Source organism: Phyllostomus hastatus, unplaced genomic scaffold, assembly GCF_019186645.2.
Source record: "Phyllostomus hastatus isolate PE091 unplaced genomic scaffold, TTU_PhHast_1.1 phas_contig_40, whole genome shotgun sequence".
NCBI lineage: Eukaryota > Metazoa > Chordata > Mammalia > Chiroptera > Phyllostomidae > Phyllostomus > Phyllostomus hastatus.
The window spans coordinates 55,108,236-55,128,059 of NW_025333872.1; the positions used below are offsets into that span (position 1 = coordinate 55,108,236).

Below are 19,824 nucleotides of genomic sequence, written 5' to 3' on the forward strand. Positions count from 1 at the left end.
TATGGAGATAATTTCGTGGGTTATCAATGAAGAGGGGGAAGGGGAAGGATGGGGGAAAGGTACGTGGATTAAGAAGCATAATTGGTAGGTACAAAATAGAGTGGGGGATGTTAAGGGTAGCATAGGAAATGGAGAATCCAAAGAACTTGCACATACTACCCATGGACATGAACTAAGGAGGGATGAAGGGGGTAAAATCAGGACAACTCTAATAGCATAATCAATACAATATTTTAAAAAACATCTTACAGAAAATGGGTAAGAATGGGATTCAAAGTGTAAATAGATGAAAGTAAAAATGCATGTTTTTTTCTGAAGTGCTAAGGAGAATGGTGTTGGAAAATTCAAAGAACTTTGAAGGCAAAAGTTAAAGAATAGGGACTGTTCACCTAGAACTAAGTCTCTCTACAACATAGTCTAAAAAGGAAACAAATCTTTGTATTAATTATCTATTGTAGCATTATAAATTATCCCAAAACCTGTGGTTTAAAAGGATAAATATTTACTAACTCACACCTCACAAGGGCCAGGAGTCCATAAACACCTTAGTTCAGTGGTTCTGGCTCAGGATCTCTCATGAGTCATGATACCTGCCTGGGCTGCCAACACCTAAACGTTTGCCTGGAGCTAGAAAACTCACTTCCGAGGCTAATCACACGGCTGATGGATGGAGGCCTCAGCCATGTGTACCCTTCCTCATGCCATGGCAGCTGACTTATGCCCAGAGCAGGTGATTCAAGAGCATAACTTAAGTGGAAGCTGCCATGCCCTTTATGACCTCGTCTCTGAAGTGGCACAGTCATCTCCACCACACTTTACTCATTAGAAATGAGTTACTAAAAACTCACCTGAGAGTGAGTTCCAGCTCACTCTCCAGGGAAGAGAAATGAGGCTCCACTTCTTGATGAGAAGAATATAAAGTAATCTGTGGACAAATTTTTAAGCCATCAGTCTTCTAAGACCATGTAAATTAGGGGGAAGATTGTCAATTTAGGAAAAGTAGCTGTGAAGTAGCCATTGTGGGGGTACTCTAAGAGTTACTGAGAGTAGATTAAAAGATGCCCAGAAAAGTTTTGCTAATGCCACAACAACAATAACAAAATGACCTTTTCAAAGAGCAAAAATTATGATACAGATTTATACTAACCAGACCAGAAGTTTACAAAGGAAGAAGACTAGTGTTATAAGATGGGGCAAAGCTTTAAAAGGACAGTTAAAGATCATGAAAAGTAAAACACTACTACCACACCAGATCCACCAGACATACTTGCCCTCTGTGGAGTCGGAGAGGAAACACTGATACAGGCACAAGAGCAGGCACGTGGCTATGATCACCATTAGCAGTCAGTGAACTACATTTTGAGCCCCCATCCAACTGAAGAGAAAAGTTCCTGAGTGCTCCCAGTTCACTGAATTAATTATCCTCTGAAAGCAATTTAGAGCAAGAATCATGTTGTTATAGTGGTTTTCATTTTAGCACCCCCAATGCTAGTATAACATCTGGAGGAGGAAAAGCATAGAGAACAAATAAATATTTTTTTGATGAAAAGATGGATGGATGGATGGATGAATGGATCAATGGATGGATGGAGGGAACTAGTTCAAATGGAAAAGCTAATGTACATTATTTCCCTTTATGCACTTTGAATGTTCAGGTTTTAATAGGACAAGAAGGTCCTGAATTCATTTCCTCTTAACCTTGGAAATACTGGTAGTTTACAAAGGATAATATAGCACATGATGTGATAGCCAAATTGAAATTCCTGAAATAGGAAACAATTAACAAATGTATTAAGGGTGCTTTTGTGTTGAATAATGAACAAAATTATTTGTTAGATTTCTTAGGTATATTTTTTAATTGAATGATTTATTCATCTTTGTTTTCTTCTGCCTGTCACTACTATTTAATGATAAATGTTGCAAAATATTCTTGAATTTAAATTTTTAAAAGTAAGAAATCTAGACGCAATTAATAAATTTTGTGACCTAATTATATATAAGGCTACCTACATTACTTCAGCTAAAACCTATAAGTTAAAACCCATGTTTGTCAAAAATAAATAAATGAGAAAACCAGTTTAAAAACTAGCTAAGTTCCTCCCAGTTGCAGTTAGCCCAGGTGTATATTTTAACATAGAGTGTAGGGCAAAAGTAGGTTTATAGTTTGTTTGTATGGAAAATAATATGATAATTAATAATAACACAAAAATAGACTCTGTGTTTCACATATTCTGTAAACCTACTTTTGCACCCCTGTATTATAGACAGGACCTCTCCCTCCTCATAAAAATATAATAAACCATATTATCATAAGCATATATTTAATTTTGTTGAGCATCTGTTGTAAATAAATTGGATATTGTACTGGAAATAAAGAGCACATGAATGTATTCATTTGGGTAAATAAACTAGAAATAACTGTTTGGTGGATAGTTAAAAAAAAACTGTCCAGATCTATTTTCAGCATAGCTATAACTTTTCTGCACATTTTGGTGTATAATGTAGAACAACTTTAAGTTAAATAAGATTAAAGGCAAATGGAATGTTTGTTGCTTATTTTAGTATTAACTTTATTGTAACCTTATTCTAACTTAATATTAAACTCATGTTTAATACTTATTATACACATGGCAATGTATATTGTATCACATAATGAAATATGAAATGTATATAAAATGGGAACCATATAGAATGGTATAAATATCAGCATGTCAAATACTCTTAAGAAATAACTGTATATTCTGCTCTGGACATTTAGAAGAAAAGACTTAAATGATTTTCTACATTTATACAAATCAACTTCAATCATTTCTAAATGCTAGGAAATGAAATGTTCTATATTTTTAGAGGAAGGTGAAAAGGGTTCAAAATTAAAGAAATTTAAAATTCACTTGTTAGTTGCTTCTAGGTGCTTCCTCAAAGCGGCAAATAGGAAAATAGAAAGAACAAAAATATACGCTCACCTATGAACAAGAATGATTGTTTTCATAAGCAGACAATGATATAATTGGAGTTCTGCAGTAAGCATCGAGATCCTGTTACAAAAACAGCCACGTAGGTACCTCACGCCCAACTGCAGAATAAAAGACTCTCAATCTTATCCCAAGGCCTACAATGTGACAAATGATTCAGAGGTCCTAGCCCTACTCAGGAACAACTAGCAAGTCCACAGGTCTGTGGTGTTTGGATCCGTGGCTATCTGTTAGAGGAAGGAGAGGGTTACATCCAGTGGTGTGCTGGAGTCAGCATCTGCAGGTTCTCAGGAGCCAATTGTGTGCATCTCTTCCCCACTCCATGTTCGGTAATGTTGTACTGGTAGCTTGAAATGAGCCGTGGTGGGAACAGTTTTACCACCAAAATAGGAAAATGCTAAAAGTCAGGGCTTTTTATCCAGATAGTGAATTGTTGAACATTTATAAGCATACCACTATTGATTACAAGTCAATATATCCCAACAAAAAAGCTAGTGAACAGTGTTTATTCCACCCCAACATAGTAATCCAGGGGAGATTATCCCTAGCCTAACCTAACCCTAAATTTCCAGGTGAAATCAACTCATTCTTAGAAATATGTGTTAAATTACAACTATTGATCACTTGATTAATTTTAATGTCCAAGTTATTGATTGTGCTGACTCCAGGTCAAAGTCAAAAAAATTTCACAGGATTCAAATTTCCTGAGTTCTTAGTCACAGAGAGACAGGAAAGTAAAAGATGTATTATCTGCATTATCTGTGCCACACAGTAGCTAGAATTACTTTACGCCATTGATGTTTATTGAAAGGAATGCTTACACAATAAATAACCATCAAATGTGAAAGAAAAGTAGGCAGCATAGGATGAAAAAAGAGGAAGAGATGGATGCAAGTTGCATCAGTTGGTATATGCATTCCTAAAGATTATCCCAGAAAATAGATGCATACAAGTGGTCTGATTCTGTTCTATTTTGTTTCCCTAAATCAGTACTAGCAGTAAAGATACTGTGCTGGCTATCTTCCCATTCCCCGTCCTGATTGGCTCTCCACCTTTCTTCACACTACTCTGTGCCCCAGAGACTGACCATACATTGCGTCAACAAGGCTCCCTTGTCATCTGGCTCCTGAGTAGGAAAAGAGGAAGAAAAGGGCAATCCTTTTCCCCAGCTCTGCCCCTCTACTAAAATGTGGCTGCACCCCTTGTTGTGAGCAAGGGAGCATACCCAAAAGGAGTCACTCAAGCATGTTTGTGCCTCTCCACAATGCTGAGTTTATTATAGGAGATCTCCCCAATAAGCCAATAGAGTCACACGCAGGTTACACATACATAGAGGGAGAGCTTACTCCATAAAAGTGAGCAGAATGAGCAACTGGTGTGAAGTCCTGGTCCCTGGCAGTGTCTGCAGGTGGACCGGCAGGCATTGGTCTCAAGTCCAGAGGAGTGGAAGCCCAGCAGGGTTCCAAGCATGACCTCATAGTACAGTCAATGTCCAGCGTTAGGTGGTCAGGGCTCTGAGTTCTTACAGCCACTAGGGTGGAGGTCCCACTCATATCGGTGTCCAGATGTAGTCCTTATCAGGGGATCCAGACTTCTGATTTGGGGCATCTGGGGCACCTCTTAAGGGTGTTATACCCCATTATCTCAGTCTTGACATAGCATTTGACATAACTGTCATGGCTGATAGTGACTCCATAGTGGACTATCAAAGGAGTCCAAAAAGTCCACTCTGTCCTTACTCTACACACCCCTCTGCCAAAGATCACAGTTCTTGTGAGGCAGCTCCTCCACAAAACCACCCCCTTTTGGTTTCTATGCCCCTTCTTCCATTGCACCCTCAAGCCTTAGGAGGACACAATGCCTGGCTGTGATAGTTCCAGCTTATGGCACTATACTAGGTTGCCCAACATCTTGCCAAGATCTTTAAACTGTCTTTTTAGTACATTCTGTTTTAATCACTCAATGTGAGCATGCCACTTAGTTCCTGCTAGGGTACTGACAGTTATAACAGTGTTGGAAAATCCAGAAAACTACCAAGGACCACCAGATTGTTATCACCCCATTACCTCTAATACCCGCCACAGGACTCTGTGCTACACAAAATCCTTATGCTCTCAGATTCATCTCAAATATCAGCCATGTAATTCACAATAACTCATTGAGCCCCTGTCCTGCACCCCCCACTATCCTGGGTGCTTACATGTCATGCTACCTAAAATGGAATCAAAAGGATTCCTCTTCGAGTCCTCTTTTTAAATGTCCTCTTTCACTTCCCCAACTTGAACTTCTTTTGGAGCCTGATCTAATTTCTCCTATGGAGTTATACAAATGCACATGACCACATTATCTTTGATATTATTTTATCCCTCATGTAAAACTTCTATATTTAAAGCACAGGACAGTTACCAAACAAGATAAGCAAAGCCCACCTCCTCTAGAGCATCAGCGCAAGGCCAGAAGAGAACAGGCAGCAGAGAATGCATCAACTTCTGAAATGGCAAACACTTATGTCTAAATCCAACAAGAGAATGTATCACTGTGCTCATTCAGAACCATCCTAAATGCTTGAATGATAGGAGCAGATATTTTTTGAGTACTTACTACAGGACAGATCCTGTGCTGAGTACTTCACCTGGAAGATCTCATTTCATACTCTAACAAAACTCTACAAAATAAGAGCACCACATTAGTAGCCCCAATTTATAGATGATGAAACTAAGGTTCACATGTTACAGTTCTGGTCCAAACTCACACAGCTGGTAGCAAGCTGGGACTTGAATGCAGGCAGCCTGCTTCTAGAATCTAGGCTCCTAACCTCTGCACCAGAATTCAGGCCAGGCTCCAAAAACTTCTTGAAAATTGAAAAATCTGATGTTTGAGAGTGCTGTTTTAAAGAAAAAGGATTTTTAAAAACACTTCAATTTTCCTGTAAAATATTCCTTGTTTTCCTTTATAAATCTTCAAGGTCGCCCACCTGGATCTGGGAGCTGAGCGGAAGCATTGTTCCATATATTACTTTTGTGCTCTGGACAGAATGTCTTCTTGGCCTTAAACTTGGCTCTCCCCACAGCCTGCAGGGTTCTCAAGTCCATTCACTTCCATTGTCTTGCCTTGATAAAGGCTTTGCAATGCCCAAGGCCATAAAGCATTTATTCCCGTAATTCTGTATACGGGCAAAGGCAAAAACAATGATTTCAATGAATTTTTTAGGCACACTGTCTTTTGTGATATTTCAGGTAGGCAACAATTAATAGAAGTATTTCCCCCAGGATATTCTAATAATAAACTTCTTCCCCTGGATGTGGAAGGAAATGGTCTATTTAACAGAAGAATATTTTGTAAAACTCAAATTTCAAATGAGCTGAAAATGAGTTTAACTATTTTACCTAGTCCTCTTCCTGCCCTTGGGACAGGGGTATGTCAAACTAGAACTTCAAATAATGGCCATCTGCCACTCCCTTTGGTGGTCAGTTTTCATTTACTGTTACAAATTCATTGAAAATAGCAACTACAGCCTTTTGGGCTTCTAAAAACTTTGCCATATCTATTCCCATGTACTATATTTTATCTCTCCAAAATGCCTAATGTCTTGTTTTATTTCCTCACTAATTCCAAGGATTTGACTATTATTAGTATATTAGTTTGCTAGGGCTGCCATAACCAGGCACCACAGACTGGGTACCTTAAGTAACAGAACTTTATGTTCTTACAGTTTTGGAGGATAAAATCCCAAGACGAAGGTATCTGCAGAGGTGGTCACTTCTGAGGGTATGAGTGAAGGATCAGTACCAGGCCTCTCTACTTGGCTTGCAGATGGCTGCCTTCTCCCTGTGACTTCACGCCACCTTCCCAATATGCATGTCTGTCTCCAAATTTCCCTTTATAAGGACACTAGTCATATTGGATTAGGGCACACTGTAATGATCTCATTTTCACTTAATTACCTCAGTGAAGACCCTGTCTCCAAATATGATCATATTCTGAGGTACTGGGTGTTAGGATATATAAGTGTATGTGTGTGTGTGTGTGTGTGTGTGTGTGTGTGTGTGTGTGTGTAAATATATCTCATTACAATCAGTATAATCAGTATACTATCCTTTTTTTATTTTTTATATTATATTTATTTATTTTTTTATAGAGAGGGTAAGGAGAAAGAAAGAGAGGAAACATTGACGTGAGACAGAAAGTCAGTCAGTTGCCTCTCACAGGTGCCCTGACAGAGACCAAACAAGCAACCCAGGCATGTGCCCAATTGGGAATCAAACCAGCGAACTTTTGCTTACTGGACAACATCCAACCAACTGAGCCACACTGGTCAGGGCAGTGTAAGTCTTTTTCATATCAATCTACTAATATTTAAAATAGAAAAATTCTACAAGGGAGTTCTCATAAGACTGTCAGCTGATTTCTTTTTTATTTTTTGTTATTAAAAGAATTATCTCTGTTTTATTTATCTTACAGAGTAATGATTTAAATTGAATAAATTTGGGTATGGTAAATATTTGACATGAAAAGCAGTTGTATCAGAGGGCATCAGAAAAATAGCAACTTGTCTTACACATAATAACTAGAAAATATTTTTGTCTGATCACTTAAGTGTTATAAATCCTGAGAATGTTAGATACACTGACAAACTAGATACTACCTTATATTAAATCTTGCTTGGAAACCATCCTTTAAGAAACACTTTGAGGTGTAAATCACCTATGTATTAGACATGAGTCTTTTACATTTTACAAGGAGTTTAAACAAACATATCAAACAATTAATTCAATGGCTCTTAAAATAACTATTAGACAGGTTCAAGGACACACTGTTCCAGAATTTCCCATAGGTTGGCATTCTCCATTGAAGCTTCCACATTCTTTTTCATTTATCTGCTTATGGTCTCCTCTGTTGAGTGGGTTCCTTAAGAAGTGTGGATTCCTGACTTTCTGGGCAAGATGAAGGCATAGATAAATACAGCTCACCTCCTTGCACAACCACAGCAAAAATTTCAACTAGACCACAAAATAACTATCACCCAGAATAGTCAGAAAATTCACCTGTATGGAAGTCTGACAACCAAGGAATTAAAGAAGTCACATTCATCCAAACAGGTAGGAGGATGGGAGGCGTGGAAATGTGTGGAGAGACAGAGAGAGGCAGAGATGCAAAAAATGTGGAATGGGCAGTCCCACACCCACATGTGGTGGATAAAAATCAGGGGGAATTCCTCAGAAGCAAGGGATCCCAGCCTCACCTCAGACCCCCGAGCCCAGGGTTCCAGTGCCAGGACAATAAGTCCCAATAACTTCTGGCTGTACAAACCAGTGGGGGTTAGGGTAGCAGAAGAAACTGTGGGATTCTAGAAGTCTCCTCTTAAAGGGCCCACAACGGACACAGGACTTAATGCAGACTCACTTCCTCTGGGCTTGAGCACTGGGGCAGCATCTGGAAGGGCACCAGTGGCATAATGGAAGAAATTGAAATGTTTAGCATCAGAGCAAGTGTCAGGGAACAGCTTCCTCCTGAAAAAAAATTCCAGAGGCCAAGCAGCAACATTGTCCACTTTCTGAGCCCTCCCCTACACAGAGCCACAGAGCAGTGACACCACGTATGAGACTCCATCAACCTGATTTACATGGGTTGCCCTGCCCTCACAATTACCTAAGGCTGCACCCCATCCAACTTCCCAGTGCATTTTTCTACAATAGGCCACACTACAAAAACAGGGAGTCAAAGCAGCTCTACCTAATACATAGAAACAAACACAGGGAGGCTACCAAAACAAGGAGATGAAGAAATATGGCACAAATGAAAGAACAGAACAAAACTCCAGAAAAGGAACCAAATGGAGATTAGCAAACTAACAGATGCAGAGTTTAAAACACTGGATATTAGGATGCTCAGAGATCCTCTTGGGTACTTCAACAGCATAAAAAAGACCCAGGCAGAAATGAAGGTTACATTCAGTGAACTAAAGAAAAATTTACAGGGAGCCAACAGTGGAATGGATAAAGCCAAGAATCAAATCAGTGACTTGGAACATAAGGAAGAACATTCAGTCAGAATAGGAAGAAATAAAAAGAATCCAAAAATCATAGGCTAAGGAGCCCCTGGGACAACTTCAAATGTACAGCATTTGAATCATAGGGGTGCCAGAAGGAGAAGACAAAAAGCAAGGAATTGAAAACTTATTTAAAAAATAGTGAAAGATCACTTCCCTATTTGGTGAAGGAATACACATACAAGCCCAGAAAGTCCAGAGAGTCCAAAAAAAGATGGATGCAAATAGGACCACACCAAGACGCATGATAATTAAAATACCACAGTTTAAAGATAAAAAGGGAATCTTAAAAGCAGCAAAAGAAAAGCAGATAGTTTCCTACAAAGGAGTTCCCATAAGACTGTCAGGTAGTTTCTGAAAAGAAACTTTGCAAGCTAGAAGGAATGGCAAGAAATATTCAAAGTGATGAGAAGCAAGGACCTACACTCTAGATTACTTTATCCAGCAAAGCTATCATTTAGAATGAAAAGGCAGATAAAGTGCTTCTCAGATAAGGTCATGTTAAAGGAGTTCATCATCATCAAGTCATTATTATATGAAATGATAAGGGACTTATTTAAGAAAAAGAAGATCAAAACTATGAACAATAAAATGGTAAAAAATACATATCTATCAATAATGAATTTTAAAAACTAAGCAACAAGAAGAACAGAGACAAAATCACGGATAAGGAGAACATTTCGGTGGTTGCCATATGGGAGGCGGATGTGGGAGAATGTGTGAAGAAGTAAGGGATTAAGAAGTACAAGTAGGTAGTTACAGAACAGCCATGGGGATGTAAAGTACAGTATAGGAAGTGGAGTAGCCAAAGAACTTACATGCATGACACATGGACATGAACAATGGTGGGAGGATTGCCTGAGGGAGTGTGAGGTGCTAGGTAGAGAGAGGCAAAGGGGGAAAAACTGGGACAACTGTAATAGCATAATCAATATAATTTTTTAAAAAGAAAAATAAATAGAAAAATCAAAATACATGTTTTTGTCAGATAAAGCCCTTGCCATTTCAAAAACTGTAGTTATTTCCACTCTAAAATGTACTGACTAAATCAGCCTTTTAAAAATGTTGTTTTGTTTTCGAAAAGAAAAGAACAAAGAGGGTAAAAACAATGTGTTGAGAAGCTTATGTTCTAAAGCCAGTCTACCTAACAGAGCCTCAGGTCCTCATCCTTACAAATTCCCACCTGACAGCCCTCATTCTACCATTTATGACTCCCTTTGGGTGCCGGCCCACCTGTCTACCTCTGCTTTCTTTTTTAATTATTGTTTTTCACTCTTTAGAATACTTTCTGTGGTGGTTTTCTTTTTATATATTCCCCGGGGTGAATTTTCCCAGTGGGTTTTCCTTACTACATTTGTCTTTGCCATGGTTTTGGATGATGTCCAAAACCATGTCCAGCAAAAGCAAATGAATTTTCTCTTATTACATTTCTCCTTAAGTAGCACCTCTTACTTTGAAATAGAGAGACAAAGCTTCTGTTAATGCAAGAAACATTTATTACTGGCCTCTTCACTTCCTCATCCATTCCAATTTCAACCATTACAAAATGCACATTACAAGAGCTGGCCAGATTTGGAACTCAATGTGTGTGCATGAGTTGAGTGAGTGTCTTTGTCTATGCATTTTATTTTATACCACTAGTTGTCTAGTGACTCAATGGCAGAATTTATCCACCACTAACTAGTTTATATGACCTTAAAGAAGTCATTCTGGATCCATGCCTCATATTTCTTACCAATAAAATGTTATATCTCCCAAGACTTATTTTACAGACATCTAAGTGAAAAAAAAAATGAAAAAGGATATATATATATTAGAAAAAGAACAAGCTAGTGTCAACTTACAGATGGGCTCTATTCCAAAAGTTCATTGACAAGTCAATTACTGAGAACTTGGAACACATTTTTCCCAAAGAAACAATATAACAAAGGATGATTGGGTTTATAAACACCCCCACGGGAGCCTGAGTATCCCATATGCAGGTGAACCGCTGAGCTAATGTTGTCCTAGAATACAATCAGTGCACTTGCGGTATTTACGGGAAAGCAATGCTGCTCTATCACAGGGACAAGGGTCACCTCCAGTATATACACATCTGTAGTAGAAGTGTTTCTGTACCTCCTACACATTTGCCTGTCCAAGAAAATGTATGCAGGGCAGGAGAAGGGGGTCTGTATGCCTAAGGGAAGGGGTTTCTTAGAAGTGGAGAAGAGCAAGGGACTCAGGAGCCTTGAGGGGAAGGAGAGAGAATTGGAATAAAGGGAATCAGGAAGGATGAGCTGTGGGGAGAAGGTCTTTGAACCACTTCCCCAGGGGATCTGATAAAGACTGAGGACCGCAGGTGCTGGTGCATGAAGCTTCCAGTGTACAAAACACTCTAGATTAGATTAGAGCCAAGTTTATAAACAAGCAGGCCAGACTTTGTCTATTTATTTTTTCTAATTTAAAAAATACTTTATGTGCTTAGTGTATACCTGAATCAACACAAATGTAATAGTGAAATGCAGTTATCAAGATGAATAACTCCTTCTGGCACTGGAGGAAAAGTATCTGCTTAGGATTGTCCAGGGTATAACATAAACTGCACTGAAACCTCATAAAATCTTTTCAGAATAAATGAATGAATAGGGGAAACAACTATAGAGTCAGATAATGAAGCCAGATGTCAGAAAAAGACATCAATATTCATTTTAACTGAAACATAGTTGTTACATTGTAAATGAAGTTAAATGTGTATTAGTAGGAGAAATACCATGAAGCTTTTTTAAAAATAGTGACTCTAGGTGTTGATATATATTTAAGATATATTATTAAGTGATAAAGGCAAAGAGCCCAACAGTATCTATTTTTTAAAATGGTACCACAGTGCTACATAAACATATATACTTAATATATAACAGATTTCTAAAAGGGTATCAGCTGTGGTTACCTCTGAGAAATGGGAATATGAACTGATGTAAAAGGCAGAAAGACAAACTTTACTCTTTTATCCTTCTATCCAGTTTAAATTTTTATCACAAGCAAAAATGACTTTTCCTTTTTGTATTGTAGTAAAATATACATAGCATAAAACTTATGTTAACATACATACAGTTCAGCGGCATTAAGTATATTCACGTTGTTATGCAACCAGCACCATCCTCCATCTCCAGGACTTTCTCCTCCTCCCGGACTGAAACTCTATCCCCATTAAACAATGGTACCTCATGCTCCCTTCCCCCAGAAGAACTGAGAACTTAAAACACTACCATAGAGAAGCCCCTTCCACACAAAATGTCCACACTGAATCAACTGACAACAGTGCTCCCTTTAGAAGTGATAAGCATACTTAATCATTTATCATAGATTTAATTTGATAAATTTGTGCTGTGAAATTCTGACTAACAAGCAGGTTTAGTAAGTTCTATTGAAAAAATAATTAGATTCTGTTTCTGAAACAGGAAATTTCATAACACTGTATCAGATTGATTATTCATCTGAATATTACTAATGTATGCAATTTATTAATCATCCTTAATGGGAAGGGGGTTTCCACCTCCTAATTGCCCTGACTCTCAATTGTTACTACATTCATGCACTTAAGACTTCGAGAAACACCATAAAGCTGAAGTGTCAAATATGCTAATATATACTAAATGTTTCGCTCACCCTTCCCAGATCCATTTCCTCTTTGCCCTTCCTAGTCACAACAATAAATCCATAGGGAGGGGAAATCTATTTTATTTATGCAAATTTGTGTCTGGTTGCTCTGAAAAGGGGACCAGCATATGACACAGTCTACATGTGTTCACATGCCAGCTGAGAGGGGCAAACCAGCCAGAGGCGGAAGTGGGCAAGTCAGGTGGGTGTGATGAGCATAGGAGGTGCGACAGGGGAAGGGCTGGAGTGACCTAGGTGGCCAGAGCACTGCCAGAGACATTGGGGTCACAGATCTGGGAGCAGTTGTGCTCTGGAGCAGAAAGAGCCAAGATCTAGCTGAGAGTCAAGAGAGTATCCAGAGCACCGTGCAGTAGAGGTGGCCTGGGCAGTCGGTTGTTGGGTTCCTTCTGATCTATGACACACTACTGAACCAGTCTCTTTACTAAGGCAAGAATATGGTGCAAGTTTTGTCGGGATGTTATGGTCTTCATTTGTCTGCTAGATATGGAGTAAAAGGAAACCAGATATAGAATTTCTCAATTTATAAGGGCAAAACTATCTGTCTAAGAATTTTAACCTTCTTTGTTATTCCCCAATGGCACAGTTAGCAAAAAAGGATGCAAAGCCAATAAGATGAGTCATTTGTGGAAGCAAGTAGTGAGCAGTAAATGTGAGGCTGCAGAAGTTCGACACATCCAAAACAAGCAAGGTAACTGGGGTGTGGCCTCAGGGAATGTCCAGAATGACAGTACAGTTAAGAAAGTTGACACCTAGTTGCTTGTATTGAGAAAGCCTCCAAAAAGATTACTACAGCGGAAGGAAAATGACTTGCAAAGAGTCTGTGAAAGTAATAATGAAAATATGAATAACAATAGCTAATCATTTCTTGAGCGTAGTACTGTGAACCAGGCATTACTCTAAGTGTTCAGCATGTACTAACTCCTGGAGAGGCCGGTACTGTTATGATTCTTTCCATTGAGAGATGAGGAAGCTAAGGTACACATCAGGGAGCGGGAGGGGATATTCTTGTATTCGAGCACTGTAGAGGGGAGGGGAGAAAAACACAGAATACGGAGCATGTATTTTCTTCTCATTCAAGAGCTACCACCTGGTGCTGAACAGGAATGGTCCATGGCAGGCATCACAGCGACATGACATGTCCAGGAGGCCATCCACCTTCCTTTGCTCTGATTCCATTTTTTCCCAAAAATTATCTGAATAGAGACTCTGCCTCCCTGGGCCCCTGATTAGTGAGCAGAGTTCCCTGGGCACCACAAAGGAATATCCACCAACACACACACAGGGAGGTTAACATGCCAGCTTATATATCAGTCTCTTGTGGGTTTCATTAACCTAAATTAGCCCTAGAAAGCCTTCAGAGATTAAAGACTTTCTGAACTTCCAAGCTGAAGAACTGGGCCAAGGTGGCCTCATCTCAGAAGGACTTATCTAGGATGTCATTGTCTGGCCTATCTTCAGTAGTAAAACATTAAGGTTAATTTGCCAAATTTAGTATCGGTTCTGCTCAGTTCTTTTCTTGCACATGGTTGTTTTCCACCCCAGACCTGCCCTTTGCCTAGTCTTTATAGTAACAAGTAGGTTTCTCCATAGATGTCTGCCTATTCACTCCTAGTGAATAAGGAACCCCTGGTCCCAGGATGAGAAAAAAATCTGAGGGGGCTGGGTTTAAGGTTTTGCTTGCTTGTCTGTCTGTCTGTCTGTCTGTTTGTTTGTTTTGCCCCAGGAGTTTATTGGGTAGACTAGGAGACAAGGAGGCCCTGCATCTAAAAGAAGGTGTTGGGCCAATTGGTGGTGAAGCATGGCTTGTGCTGGCAATGAAGGAGAACGCAGTGGAACAGTGGGAACTTGATCTTGGAGTCCGGGAAGTGCTTGACTGATGGCTGGCGGCACTTGCTGGCTGCAATCTCCTCCACCATCATGATCTGGATGGAGTTAGCACAGGCACAGTGCCGGGCCCCCATGTCTTGGTAGCCCTGGGTGATGGTGCCTGAGTTGGTCAGGTCCCGATACTCTAGGTACATATTGCAGGTCCTACTGCGGGGGTAGTGCAGCCAGATACCAAAGTTGTTCACCCGAAGGGGAGATTTTTCAAACACATTCCCACAGTAGACAATTTCCCCTGAAGATTTTTTCATCTTCTTCAGCTGAGACACAAAGTACCAGAAGCGGGACTTGGCAATGACATGGTTAGGTGCAAAGATGAGCGTGCGGCAGAGGGGTGGTGTGCAGCACTTAGGGGTGGGCAGGCAGCACCCCACCACCTCGTACTCTCGCAGTGTGCCCGAGGCCTTCATCATGTTGTCTCCGTCTTTGCCACCACCCACAAAAGACTAGGTTCAAGATTTAGATGAACAAGCACAAAAAAGGAAGATGTTGGTAATTTAAAGAGCAATAAATGAAGAATAGTATCCTGCAAATTTTTGAGTATCTGGAACTTAGGATCATCACCAGGTTTCAAGAGCTGGTTTTATTGTAACTGAAAATAAATTCAACAAATATGCATAGAGCATACCTCCATGTCTCAAACCACATGCTGGGGTCTATAGACATAGGGGCAAGCTAGACCTCAAAATCTCACATTCTACAGTTTATTTCTGTTTCTTTCTACCATGAGACTAGGAAGCTAGTGCCATACAATCCACAGATTCTTCCTGAGTTAACTTGAATTTTGGTAGTTTCAGTGCAGTGACATAACCAAGAAAGTCTGCAGACACTATCTGATTCTCTGATGCATTATTTCTATACATGTTTCCACAAAGTTATAATAGAACAAGGTTTAGTTAAGGGAATAAAAGTCAAAGAATGAAAAAAAGAGTTTAATGTTAAGAACTTCCAAAGATCCCAGAGAACAAATTTCTACCACATAACTGTCTCCTGCCTTAGTCTTTTGCATATGAAAACTACACATTTACAGTTACCCACGAATGAAATGTCTAAAGCATTCGGGTAAGTGCTGTGAATGTTTTTCATCATCCTTCTCCTTTTCTCCTATTTCTATTGAACCATATGAACCTGAACATTTTTTCAGAGGCTACTAAATAGTGTAATCCATTAGTTTTCAGCATAGTTTTATTGAATATCTATTAGTATCCAGGTACTACTTTTACCGCTATTAATAATAATATTTCCTATGATGTTAAGGGTATGCACTTTGGAGTCAGAAGGTCTCCATGTGCATCCCATTTTCACTGATTAGTAGTCCTGTGAGATTCTTTCTTCAATTTCTTCATTTGTACACATGCATATCATCATAAGAACACATAAGAATATCCACCCTGCTACCCTCATAAGAGTACTGTAAGCATTTTTTGTTTAGAGTAAACTATTTGTGTTTCAAGATAAAATTGCTAACAGTATCTTTTTTAAAAAATCACAGGCAACATTCCACATTCCTTTGCAGCACCAAAGCAAGCAAAGGGTGTCATACGGCTTGTGGGAGCTGAGGTACATAGGACTTGTCACTACATGCTGCTCCACTGCTTCACAAAGCCCTGGGCTCTGAAAAGTCTTTGTTAGAAACAGAGATATTGTTAGGTGGCTGTGGTTGTGTTTCAGAAGATGTGCTTCATGATACCCACTACTAAATAAACTTGCGGAGAATCAACACCTGAGAATCTTGGGGAGCTCGATAACTGGAATGAAGGTGCACACAGTTCAGACGGGATGCGGTTGTATTGGAAAGCACATCCTCACCACCAGGGCCACACTGTGACTTTTGTAGGTGCTAGGCACTTGTGTGTTTATGGGCCCCTTTTGCCATAAAAAAAGTATATTAAAATCATATTTTATGGCTATATTGATAGAAAGATGAATATAATCTAAGCAGGATTCATTATCTGTTTATTATGCTTTGTGTTCCTTTTAGAAGAAATTAAAATATTGTTATTAGCCCTAAAAATATCGTGGTCTGTAGACACTGGGCCTGCTGCATCAAATGGATGAGTTGGTTCTGCTAACTGATGCAGATGTTTGTCATCAGACCCCACCACCTTTCCAGCCACATCCTCCCCACTCTGCCCCTCATTCACTCTGTCCCAGCCCCCCGGTCCTCCTTCTAGCCTTCCACTATCCCCAGCACATTCCCATTCGAGTCTGAGCCCTGGGGTACTCTTGGCCTGGGATACTCTTTCTCAAATCTCTGCAAGTCTTAGCAAAAAAAGTCACTGCCTCAGAGAGGCCTTCGCTGATCACTCTCGCCAACCCATTACCCTGTTGTAGTTTCTTTGTGGTACTTACGACAATCTGAAAACTTTCATTTTTTTAATTTACTGTTGGACTCTCATATAAATATGATAGAAGGGATATAAGTTATATCAGGGCAGGGACTTGATATATGTTATTCATTGTCATATGCCCAGTGCCTGTTCTATGCTTGGCTTTTGATAAACATTTACGGCACAAGTGAGTGAGTAGATAGGTTGCGGAGATTTTTCGGCTCACCCAAAGAATGTGGAAACACAACAGAGTGCCTGCCATTTTGTTCATTTGTCTTATAAACAGCAGGTCTCTAGCAGACTGGAAGAGGCATCTTGACCAGTAAGTGCCCAGTGCTGAAGGGAGAAGAGGGAGAAGGCAAGCACTTCTGCACGTATAACCAGACCAGACTCTGGGGAGAACACAGGCGATTATCATAGCTGAACCCTCTGAGTTCCTTTAAGAAAGTTCGTTTCAGCCCTGGCTGGCATAGCTCAGTGTATTGAGCACGGGCTGCAAACCAAAGTGTTGCAGGTTCCATTCCCAGTCAGGGTACATGCCTGGGTTGCAGGCCATGACCTCCAGCAACCACACATTGATGTTTCTTTCTCTTTCTCCCTCCCTTCCCTCTCTAAAAATAAATAAATAAAATCTAAGAAAGTTCGTTTCATAAAGCCCCCTTAAGAAAATTCATACAAGTTCTGTCCAGAAAGTATCCATCCATGTGCTATGAAAAATAGAGACATTTATTGAAGAGAATAAAAGATACAAGAAACATTCTACACAGGACAATGATGCCTCATTCCCCTTCAAAGTAGTCACCTTGGGACCTCACACATTTCTTCCAAATCACCATCAGCTGCCCTGTCATATTTTCCTGACTCTCATCGATGATCTGATACTTCTTCCCTTTCAAAGGTGATTTTGGTTGTGGAAAAGCCAGAAGTCACAGGGTGCCAAATCTGGGCTGTAGAGACGCTGAGTCCCCTGGGCAATTTGATGTTTCGCCAAAAATCTCTGCACAAGACATGATGTATGAGCTGACATATTGTCTTGATAAAGCTGCCAATCACCAGTTGCCCATAGCTGTGGCCTTCTGAATCATCAGAATATTTTCTGTGGAGGAAAGTTCAAGCTTAATGCAAAATTTGATGCAGATTCACTGCTCTACTCACTCAGTCATTTTGAATGCCATGGCCACATGCTACACATGCCAACTCAGCAGCATCTACCACCCCCACTGGCTAGTACAGTGAAGTCATTATTCACACATGTGTGTTCCAATCCACTCTCCTTGGTTGCCAGGTTACATCAATTTCTCACAAATCATTCTCATTATATTAACAATGGTTGGATTTTTTTCTTGGACAGACCTCACACAATTGACCCTTAACAATGTGGGGGTCAGGGACACCAATTCCCTGCACAACTAAAAATTCATATGTAAATTTGGTTCCCCCCAAAACTTAAGTTCTCTCTCAGTATCTATCAGGGATTGATTTCCAGACACACACACCCCTGCACCACAGATACCCAAATCCGTGAATGCTAAGTCCCCTATGCAAAATGGTGTAAAGCAGTGCATACAGTCAGCCCTCCACATCCACAGACTACCAACGGGGGACTGAAAACAGTACACATATTCATTGGAAAAAAACTCATGTATAAGTGGGCCCACGAAGTTCAAACCCATGTCATTCAAGGGTCAACTGTACTGTTTTTTTCCCCATACATACATACCAATAATAAAATTTAATTTATCAATTAGGAACAGTAAGAGATCAATAATTATTGATAAAATAGAACAACTATAACAATATGTTGTAATAAAAGTTACATGAATGTGATCTCTCTCTGTGTCCCTCAAAATATCTTATTATACTGTACTCGCCTTTCCATTTAAAGGGAAAACTTTAGGCCTCCTCTTTGGCATACCTGAATTTGCCAGCAGCACTATTTTTGCACTTGGAGGCATTATTAAGCAAAACAAGGGTAACTTGAGGACAAGCCCAACGATACCTTGACAGGTGATCTGATAACCAAGGTGGTGACTCCATGACTATCAAGTGAGGAGTGTCTACGGCATGGATCTGCCAGACAAAAGGGTGATTCATGTCCTGGGCGAGATGGAGAAGGATAGCATGCGATTTCATCACATCACTCAGAACAGTACACGATTTAAAATGTATAAATTGTTTATTTCCAGAATTTCTCCACTTAAAATTTAAACTACAGGTAACCAGTGGAGGAAGGTGAAAGCTCTGATGGGGGGGGGGGGCTACCATGGTTTCTACACTCAAAGGATACAATGAAAAGGAAACCAAATCAAAGTTTGAAGACTAGAAAATACCTTGAATGGACATATATCTGCTCCTTGCCTTCAGGCAGGACACGGGACAGTGTTTAGACTCAGAGAGGAGTGGTTTTAGGGACTGTGGGAGACCACTGTTGTTGGCCAGCAAGCTTCTTTTGATAATATCACATGTGTTATCTACTGAACAATAATCTCTTCCTTATTATATGTGTAAATTTGTTGAAATCCTCAAAGTCCCCAGCCCTGTTCTCTCTGAAAAGAACAGTCATGTGACCCAACAGAACCAATCAGACTTTCTCCAAAGAGAATTGAATTTTAGCAATGAAACAAGATGGGAATGGGGGAGTGGCAATGAGACATTTATTTCTGTCAGTAGTCACACATTCATAAAACTATTGATTAGTTGCTACTTCTGATAACCCCAGAAATGCCATTGTATCCTTCTCCTCAGAGCCTGGTTCTCCAAAATTGCTCAATTTTGTGAATGTCTTGTTTACTTCTTTTCTGTTTAAGGAAGAAGCCAGAGTCATTCCTGTGAAAGCCCTGACTAAGGCAGTGGGAGAGGTGCTGGACCAGTCAGCTGACTGGTTCTCTAGATGCAAGTAAACCCGATGACCACTTCTGTGTGCCTCAGC

At 39.9% G+C, this 19,824-nt stretch overlaps 1 protein-coding gene across 1 annotated transcript; it reads right to left on the bottom strand.

Moving 5' to 3' along the window:
• Nucleotides 1-14,444: 14,444 nt before the first annotated feature.
• Nucleotides 14,445-14,975, bottom strand: LOC123822079 (60S ribosomal protein L18a-like). The gene has a single exon (XM_045843928.1). It carries the CDS (start codon nt 14,973-14,975, stop codon nt 14,445-14,447), a length of 531 nt encoding a protein of 176 aa, XP_045699884.1.
• Nucleotides 14,976-19,824: the final 4,849 nt, after the last annotated feature.

Bases quoted from the DNA above. Each gene is read 5' to 3' on its own strand.
- LOC123822079 (XM_045843928.1), bottom strand. From the start codon at position 14,975: ATGAAGGCCTCGGGCACACTGCGAGAGTACGAGGTGGTGGGGTGCTGC.